Source organism: Neltuma alba, unplaced genomic scaffold (genome assembly GCF_004799145.2).
Source record: "Neltuma alba isolate B1F8T4 unplaced genomic scaffold, ASM479914v2 tig00013710_pilon, whole genome shotgun sequence".
NCBI classification, from domain to species: domain Eukaryota; kingdom Viridiplantae; phylum Streptophyta; class Magnoliopsida; order Fabales; family Fabaceae; genus Neltuma; species Neltuma alba.
Window position 1 is genome coordinate 17,855 of NW_021637869.1, and position 10,564 is coordinate 28,418.

A 10,564-nucleotide genomic window follows, 5' to 3' on the forward strand; every position below is an offset into this window, starting at 1 on the left:
CGGGTGGAAGCATAAAAAAGATGACTTTATCGTCAATTGATTGAGAGAGGATCATGAATAAAAAGACGCTGACACAGATTTCTCACGTAAGGATCTCCTAAGGACCGCACAAGTCGCTTCATGCAGAGAATTTCCTTGGTAAGTCAACAGATGCATAATATTTCCTCTTTGAAACTGTAATTGCCAAGTTCTGCATTAGCCAATGGCTTATTTCATTCATCATATTTGCATTGAGGTAGAGATTGTTACAATGCCACTTGATTTAGTTCAGAGCTTTCCCTGGAATAGTGTAAACAACACCATTTTTATGTGTCCCAATTCCCAGCAAAGTTTCAATCCTCTAAGGATGCCATGCATTTTCACATAAGCGTTAGGAATAAGCCTACTTTTTCTACAAAACCATCTGACCAACTCGATGAGTTTTTCCAGAGTTACTTATCTCTAATCTATAGGCACACAAGTAAATGGGAATCCTTCAAGTATATTTGTTGAAGCTAAGTTGAATTACAGAATTTAGGTATTTCATATTAATTCATTATCACGTTATTTAAATAAAAATTTAAAAAATCGATTGTTTTCATTCATTGGCTTTGCATTACTGATTGGATTATAAATTTTTACATACTATGCTTCTAATGAGAGCCTCTGAGCACAAAACCCTGAATAATTTTATTCAAATTTTGTTGTTAACGCCTACCGGGGAAAGAATTATCTAATGCTTGTATTGCTACCTCCGCAGAAAGTACAAAACTCGTACTATAGTTGTAAATACACCAAATCCTGACCAAAATTCCTAGTTTTAGGTCTGTTTCCTCATTTGAATTTGAAATCGCATCGCTCCCACCATGTCTGTTTGTCAATGGTTGTAATCCCTTCTTTCATTTGACTTTATCAAACTTTGCCTAATCGCCACACTCCATTTTCGTTTTTCCTTTGAAACACGAGCCAAATGGATATGGACTCACTCCTTGTGATGTGAGCACCGTTAAATCCCTGTAATCAGTGATTTAATTCTTAGGTGAACGTTTTAGATACTGATGTTAGCTTTTTGTAGCTGAAACAAGTTAATTTTGATAAACAAATTAGGTGTACAGTGTACCTGATCAAAAATGGCAACGGCTTGAGTAAGCTTTTTTTTATTTTAAAATTTTATTTTATGCTGGAGCTTCTGCAAAAATTCACAAGCCCAGGAAAGCAGAGAAATGGCATGACTTTCGCTAACTCAGAACGTAGACTGTCAGGACAAGACGGATTAAAATTTACAAAGCTAATAACAGAAGTAATAACTCAGATCATTTTTGTGCAAGGTGTCTCAGGTTATCTAGCCTGCTCACCCACTGGTATTAAACTAAACACCCTGATAGGATTTCCCAGAATTCGTACTTGATATCCGGCTCCCATCATCTAGATGTCATGATGAAGTTGATTATTAGGGACCTCTGCTTCGTTATCCAAGGGCATGTATTGGGCCATAATTGCCCTTATCTCAGAATCCATGTAGCTCTGCACAAAATTTTATTTCACATATCAATACCCAAAGAAGATATATAATATATTCATACGAGCCTTCAAAAAGAAGGAAAACATTACAACAAAAAGGAAAACTTGTGCTGAAATTATCAACAGTCTGAGTCTCAGCTGCCTCTCCCTCGCAAAAGAACTCATTCTCCTATGACAAAATATCTGTCGTCTAGCATTCTACGATTGTCTTGTGGATTTATCAACTTAAGGTTAAAGCTTACGTAAATTTACCCATTTATTCACTGTTAAGTTCCTGAACTAAAAATTAATAACATCTAGATTCTAGATAATCTTTTCTGATAGAAGCAATCATGTGGTGTCGAGTTACTAAAAGTATTTCCATGCCATGTTTATAATAAACATGATAGCCAACATCTGAATGCACTTTGTGCTTTCAGAATAAAAGCCTGCTCTTAAAGCCAAAACAATCAAGTCTGGATCATACCTGGACTCTGTACTTGTAAAACGCATATCCCCCAGCACTAACAGCAGCCAAGATGAAAATCATCATCCAAATAAAACCCCCGGTGGTCACTGAGGAGCTATATTTAGCTGCTTTTTATAATGCCAAAAAAAAGAAAAATCGTCACATTGTCAGATAAAACGTTAGAAACGCTGAAAATGATAAAGTATATCATATGTGCATAGATTATCCAAATAAATATCTTTGTAGCTATGCATGCGGTACCTGTAACACAGCCAAGACACCAGCCCATGAGTTTTTTTTTTTTTTTTGGGGGGGGGTGTTAAAAATAAACTTGACTACTAGAGTCTTATCATACACCAGTTTAAAATTTAGGCTAAGACCTGGTAAGCTTCTTTCCCAAGGAAAACTTGACACTGATCGTACAGAATGAATACATCAGGGTGTTATCAATTCACCACGGAAAGTTTACAATAAACTAGACTACTAGAGTCTTATCATACACCAGTTTAAAATTTAGGCTAAGACCTGGTAAGCTTCTTTCCCAAGGAAAACTTGACACTGATCGTACGGAATGAATACATCAGGGTGTTATCAATTCACCACGGAAAGTTGCACTTTCCATAGTGGTTGTCTATTGGATGATTGTAATGAAAGCTAAACCATTTAGCCAGCAAGATTAAGATTATTGAACTCAAAAAAGGCTCACCAATACACGTGTCACTTTCTTGCATGTGGACCAAGTTGCCACTGCAGCTGCATTCATAACCCCCCCAGGTATTCTTGCATTTGCACTCTGGGCACTGGCAGGCCAACTTCTCTTTACACTCATCCACATCTAGAAAATAGTCAGTACAAGAAACAGACAGTTTACATCAGAGATTAGTTAATAGCATATAAATTACATGTACTACACCAGGATGCACATTCAAGCATTCTGCAATAATCCACCAAGCAAGATTATTCACGCTTATGTGTCTGCCAGGATACTGAACAATTAAGCCGAATTTACAACAGTAATACCTTCACAAGAGTGGACTCCGTCACCCTTGAATCCAGGCGGACATTTGCAACCATTGGTATGTTCATCCTGCGTAGTCAAGCAATAAACAAGAAAACAGGGGATAGGGGACAATTAATATCTAACATCATTCTTTGTCTCAGAAGAAAAAATCAGAAGCAAGAGCATGCAGAAGATCCAAGAAGCATAGAAATACTTACGACACAAGCAGAGTACATCCTACCACCTCGGGTTTCCTTCCAACAACCTCCATTGTTGAGTTCACAGCGCAAGGTTCCAGAGGCTGTTAAAGAATTCAATTGGTCCGTAAAATAGACACAAAGAAAGTAGGTGGGAAATTATAAATGGAGCTTTAACCTTCAGCCTCCGTTGTATTCTTGGCATAGTGAAGGCTTAATTTGAACCATCACATTGCATCGTCCATAGTAATCACAATATTGCCAATATTCAATTAAGATCTAATTATCACTTCGATATTCAGCACATAATTATTACTAGGAAAAATTCAGAACCTACAACTGTCTCTTTTTTTTACTTCATATTTCACATGGGGAATAAAGCAAGCCATCTAAATTCAAACTTAAAGCAATTTACCTTCACAGTGCGTATATCCATCACCAATAAACTTGACATTTTGAACAATAGGGCATTCACACACTCTTCCTCGGAAAGTATCCTGTTAAAAAAAAAAGGACGATGGTTAAATTTAAAAGACTCAAACCCACTACAAAATAAAAAGTAATAGAATCTCTTTCTGGAAAATGATCCTGAGATTGTCTGGTTAGCCAAATACCCTGCATGCAGTGATATTAGTAGATTTGTCCTGCCAGCAACCACCATTGTTTTCCAGACACTCGTTTGTTTCCATATCTGCAAACAATGGTCAACAAAATCACTAGCCACTCACTAAGACAAATTTCAATTTTAGTCAGTCATTTCATATACAAAATTTCCACTGACAAGATCACATTGCTTATTTTATAAAATAGCATGCATTTTATGAAATTTAGACACTTATTGTTCACAAGATCTTAAAATTGCAAACCCATATAATCCTTCCGCTTTACCTTTCTACTTTACATTCTAAAAACATATTGATTAATTCCTCGTTCTTTCTTCATTTCTTTGGGTTTTTCTATTGGGATTTTCTATCTTTCTCCTGAATAAGATCAAGGAAGAAGTTTGATAGGGTTTCCCCAAAGTTCCCTATTAGTATAAATTGCTCAGAGAGGCAAATATAAAAAGTTCCCAATGCTAAGTAGAATCAAAGAATACACAATACCATTCATTACAATCTAAACCAAGGACTGCTTGTTAATGGAAACCAATAATTAAGATTTTTTAAGCAATCAGACATTAAAAGTTAAACAACTACAACTGCAGAGACAAAATGATTTACTGTTTCATCTCTTAGTATGTTTTAGAGGTAGGCTAGGCATGGGGAGAAAAGTTGAAAACTAAATTAAATGAAGAGGACCTGAAGTTAAGCAAATAGCTGGCTCTGTGGTCTCCTGGAAACCTGCACAGATTGCCTTGAGAACTGCTCCTTTTTCCAACTTACCTAAAAGGAGTTAACGGCCAAAAAACATATAATTAAATGTAGCCAAATAGTCGTAAATGCGCGCGCATGTGTGTGGAGAGCTGGTTCATACCTCTATACTGCCTGTTGTTTATAACAAGAGTAGGCAATATAGTAACATCACCCCGAGAACCTTTGCCAATCTGAAAACAGAGGTGGGAGAAAATGCAAGGATTAACAGAAGAAATAGAATGGCCTAGTTATGAGAATAAGCCAACAAGAGAACCACAGAAAAGTTTGCATTTAAAAAATTACCAACCTGCGCAACCTGTTCAGCTTTGAGAACAGGGTTTTCAACATCCGCAGTAGGATCTCCAACACAATCTTTAATCTTTTTCAGATCTACCCCTGCAAAGTAGGTTAAGGAAAGTGAGCTAAGGCATCTCAGTTTTTTGAATGATAAATTAAGTAATAGACCATTTAGCCAGAACATTATATGGACAACATAGGGCACATTAATTGATATCATGCAAGAAGAGGGACTATAGCAAGCTACAAGATTCTTAAGTTGGACCTGAGAATAGTGACAGATATTTTTATCAGTACAGATACAAATTTGAGTTTGTTCTGCACTTGCATTTAGCCTGAGCATTTGAACTAGAATTGAAGCCCCAGAGATATCAAATGAACAACACAACAACTAAAAACAATTTATATATGAAAGTAAAAGCAGTATAACATTCGTTTTTTCTGCTGATATTAACATCTGTTAGGTAGACAAAAAGGTAACATTACCCCCCCCCCAAAGAAATAAATAAATAAATAAAGTAAGCCTATTGTAAAGTTCATGCAAAAGGTAAGCGTCCAACATACCAAGAGATTTGATAACTTGATCAGAGCATTCTTCGGTGTACTTATTCTTTTTCATTGGACAACGGATTGCAAAGTCTGTCACATAGTCCCACCATTTCCAAGGTTTTCCGCTTTCATTTGCCACTTTAAAGAAGCATGCTTGACGTAGGTTTTGAACAACAACATCTTTACCATCATATCCTCTACTGAAATCTTGCTCGGGATCTGGAGCACAATATCTCCCATGGTTTATGCACTGAGTCTTACACTGTTTGCTCAAGATAAATGCCTCAGGGCAATACCAAGTTATGTAGTGAGGGGTAAACTGAGTGAACCCTTTCTGTTCAAGTAATTGAGCTACCCCTTTAAAGTTCTTGGCAAAATTAATTTGACTGTCACACTTTGGTCCACACTCATCATTGCTGTTTGTCCAGTACTCATACTCGACTCTCTCATCAGGATGTGGAAGCGTCTCACTCCAATCAAGATTTATGGTAACCATCTCTCCATTTGACAAAGCCTTCTTGATGCTATCCCCCAATGATTTGCTGATAAGGGCAGAAGGAATACTAATCTTCTGCACATATTCATCATTTGCCACAGACCCCTCTTCAGGAGTGTCCATGGTGATCAATGGTTCTAGTCTGTCATCTGCAACAAGAATAGCTGCTGCCCACCATTCTGTGCATTCCAGGCCTTCAACGTGAAGTAACAATCTACAAGAATGGGAAAAGGGGTGGGGGACGACACTGTTGAGTTTTTCTTCTTGGATTATATTAATCAGCCTTTGTGTGTGTATGATCATAAAGCCAACATTCAACAGAGGAACTTTTTATTATTGAATACAATTTAGGAAGTCACAAACAGCACGATGATAAACTAGGTGCCAAACTCTGGATTATGTTTTCCCTTAGAGAGAGAGAGAGAGAGAGAGAGAGAGATTATTATAGCTCTGCAACCTGATCTTGAAGGAAAACGAAGCTGTACAGGAACTCGGAAACAAAACTCTGAATCTTAGACATCAAAATTAAACTTAGATATAATAACTTGCAGCAAACTCCAGCAAACATGGTGCATCATATGGTCGAGAGCTACTAAGATTTCGGTTTCCAGTAAGAGAAAACCAAAATATCCCAACTTCCCTGTAAGATAGCAATTCAACTGACTGAACAACTTACCCTAACTTGCTGTGTCAATCCGCATAATAGGAAGCAATTCAACGGAGAACAGATCTCAAATTTATCACTAGGAAAAGAGAGAATGGAGCTTGACACACAAATTCAGTACAAAATCACCAACCAACAGCCATGCAGTTGAACAATCACAAACGAAAACGCGTTATAGGAAAATCCCAATTGAAGGATTAGGATAACAGACGGATAGGTATGAAATAAAGAGCTCACCTCCCCGATCCACAAGAAGAATGACTGGAAAGCTTCCGGGCTTTGACTTAAATAAAGTGTCATCATCAAAGCTCTTGCATCCCCTCTGATTCGTGTTGGGGTATACCACAGAGCCTATCATGGCTCCTCCATACTTGGGAACTCCAAAGTTCCCGATCGCACACTCATACACGCCCCTTAATGATTTCGGAGAAGTGACTTTCAAATTGTTCTTCTCCACCACAAACCTACCAGCACAAAAAACCAACAAAAAAATCCAAACACCCAACAAAAAACTCAGTTTCTCCCTCATCTAGCCTTTTTTTTTTTTTTTTGCACTCTTCTCTCACGAGTATTTTTCACGGGATCAAATAGATATTAAACCCCTGGTATATTTTTCCAGCGAAGCAATATGGAGAAAAGGAACTAAAAATCAAACTGCGTTTAGATATCTGGACAATTTAAGTGCTCAAGCGACCCTTTTGATTAGAAATGTAAAGACGGAGACCAAAGGAAGTGGCTTTTCTGCTCCGTGGAGGATTGAGATTTCAGGGTCTGAGGACTCACGCAACAGCGGAGAAGAGTGTCAAGAACTAAAAGGGTCTCAAGAAACGGACGAGGAACTTATTCGACACGTTAAACTGTCATCGCCATCGTCGAAGGATTAGCAGATACAGTTCAATCAGGGAGTTCCTTCTCCGCAGCAGCCATGTGTCCATGTCATGTCATGCGGCAGGAAAATCTAGTCTTCCCTTTTTTTTTCAAAATTTGACAGATCCACAGTCCATCTCAAAGAGCTGGTAATTTCCAAATCAATGAATTTTATTTTATTTTATTGAAGTGAGATGAAGTGGAGAATTTTTTTTCAATTCTGAAATTTAACATTATTTTAATTTTGATTCTTAAAATTTAAAAATAATAGTTTTAGGCCCTAAAATGTTTTATTTATTGAAACTTTGTTTTAGAGCTTAAAAAATTTTAGTCGGACAAAATGAAAACAAATTTTGAGAACCAAAAGCAATAATTTAAAATTTTAAAAACTAAAATAAAAATCAAATCAAATTTTAAGAACTAAAAATAATAAAAATTTAATCTATTATGAATAATAAATAACAGAGAAAACAAGTCACTTGTCTTTTATGTTTCCAGGAACAAACCTCTTTCTGTAAATTTGTTGAGCATATCTCAATTAATACTTAATGGAAGAATATCAACCATTAGATTGTGATTATGTATTGAGGGAAGGTTAGGAATTTGCTTCTTTTTTTTTCAAAATAAACAATGGTTTCTTTTAGATATGATTAGATTATATTGTAGGTTAATATAATTTTTTATCACTCGAATTTATTTTTATTTTATTTTAGTATCTCAAATTTTAAATTATAAGCTTCGGTTCTTAAGGTTCAAATCATAAGTTTTGTAGTAATCTAAGACCGCAGCTGTGAAGGTTGAAGTTGAAAGACAGGGAAGCAGGGAGAGCTCTGCATGTTTTATCCGCAGACACAAAGGCAATACCGATTAGAAAGTATAAGAGTACTCCCTCCGTTTCATATTATAAGAGATGAATAATTGAATTACGTTGATAAAAAAAACAGTTAAAATTAGTTAGAACAATCAATGTGTAAAAGGTATAATTTTTTTTTCCGAAAAGGCTCTCATTAATAAGGAGAGAGAGCATGAGAGAAAACAGTGATAAATTATTCAAAGAAAGAGAAGTGGGAAGGAGAGAGAGTTTGAGTTGGAGACAATAAATACGGGTAAAATAAAACGGGTAAAATAAAAAACGGGTAAAATAAAAAATCAACACAAAAAAATAGAAACAACTTTTAAGTGTCTCTTATATATAAAAATATGTCATAAGTATTAATATCTCTTATAATAAAAACGGAGGAGAGATTACAAGGCATTTTGAGGGATGAAGCTGGGATTCACACATTCGAAGTGATGTTTCGTGTCATCCTCCCCATAAAATACGGTTTCATTATCCCATTCCCATCAATCGATGGGAGTGGCCCCACATAAATAAAACAAATCAATGAAGATGAATCACGTGGGGAGGAAGCGAACGAAGACGTGGCGCATCTTCACTCCCTTTGGACCCACTTTCTATTGTCTGATTTCTACGGTAGTTCTTACCTTTGTCCTCTTTGGGCCTTTGCCACCATTTTATATTTTTATTTACCACAGTGGATACACTCCCATTTTCTTCTATTCATTTATTTATATATTAGAGCTAAATAATTAACTTATAAGTATTAATAAAATTATATTGGTTATTTATAATAAATAAATATTATTTTTTAAAAAAATATTATTATTAATTATGTGTATTAGAATAAAAACATTTTATCGAGCATAACTATTATGGGGACTATTTTGTTAAAAAAGATAAACAAACATAAGAGATAAAATAACTTAGAAATTTGTATTTATGAACAAATTGAATTTCAAACTAGTTTTTATATTTACAATTAAAAGTAATCTATGTATACAAATATATTTTTCTCAACGTAAGGGTTACTCAACCAATTCAAATAAGTTAGGGATACTAAATAAATTATTTAATTTTACCAAATGTTGACATAATCTTCATAAGATAATTATATATATATATATATATCAGGTTACAAGTTAAATAAATTAATTTTAAAAAATAATAAATATGATAGATAAAATAAGTAGATGTGTTATGTTTTGAATTAAAATTAACTTTTTAACTAATTCCGACGCGGAGAATCAGAGCGTGTGTCCACGGACGAATCATCTGCTCTGATAGTAAATGTTGATGGTGATTCCCCCTTCATTGTCAGCAGGGAGCCTCTGAAACGCTATGCCTTCATCCCTGTTGTTTGAAGGCTGTGGCCGCACATGCAAATCGTGGGATACATAGTTTCCTAGAACCACAAAAATTCAATATCCCTATCTCCTCCCTCATCTTATTCGCAAAATCACATCCATCTATTCTTTTGTACCTTCACCTTCATACATATCACTTTTCAGCAAAAACTCTTTTTCAATTATGAATAAGAATCAAGTGCATCCAATTAAATGCATCAATATATTATATTCCTCCTGTCCAAATTATAAGATATAGTTATCGAAAGTAGTATACCGGACAAGTGATATTTTTCACAAGTGCAGATACTTTTTCAATTCTAAGTATAAGACTCATTTTGTGGCGTAATTTGGATCATAAAATAAGTTTTATATTTAGGACCGGAAGAGTAATTCAGAGGCCTTTTAGATTAGATTCATAAGAGAGGAAGCGGATGCAATTGATTTCATAAAAGTAGGCTCTTGTTAAACAATACTCATATAATGGGAAGTATGGCCACATTTAATTTTTGTATGGTAATTCGGAAAACGTGTAGTTTTGGGAAAAGGAGATGAGATGCAAAGCTATGAAAAGAGATTGAAGGGGAGGGGGTGTGGAGTGGGCCGGCCCAGCATCCTAATCCCTCGAAGTTTCAGCCCACATTGGTCCAACTTCACATTAACGGCCAAACACGGATATTGTCAGACTCTTCATATTTGGGCGCCTCCGACCTCGAGCTCGTCAAATATACAAATTATTGACAACCAACAATCACAGGAAAATAATTCACAGAAACTGGAACAGTCTTCTATTATATTTCTCCGGTTTTATTTATAAACTCAAAAATATGATTTTTTTTATAAATCGTATCATTAAATTTTTAATATCAATGTGCTACTTTGATTCTAAATATAAATCACTTATAATATACTCCTCCGGTCCTTAATATAGGACCCAATTCTTGAGTTGGTTTTGGTCTTAAATATAAGACCCATTTATCATATTTATCAATTTTCTCTACATTACCCCT

At 35.4% G+C, this 10,564-nt stretch overlaps 1 protein-coding gene across 1 annotated transcript; it reads right to left on the bottom strand.

Moving 5' to 3' along the window:
- Positions 1 to 1,196: 1,196 nt before the first annotated feature.
- LOC114738904 (vacuolar-sorting receptor 1-like) lies at positions 1,197 to 7,060 on the bottom strand. The gene is given in 13 exon segments (XM_028926967.1): positions 1,197 to 1,503; positions 1,967 to 2,073; positions 2,655 to 2,783; positions 2,969 to 3,035; positions 3,167 to 3,249; positions 3,561 to 3,642; positions 3,760 to 3,836; positions 4,444 to 4,527; positions 4,619 to 4,688; positions 4,805 to 4,893; positions 5,359 to 6,009; positions 6,012 to 6,053; positions 6,741 to 7,060. Coding segments are annotated over 13 exon segments (1,872 nt in total). The 5' UTR covers positions 7,033 to 7,060; the 3' UTR covers positions 1,197 to 1,404.
- Positions 7,061 to 10,564: the final 3,504 nt, after the last annotated feature.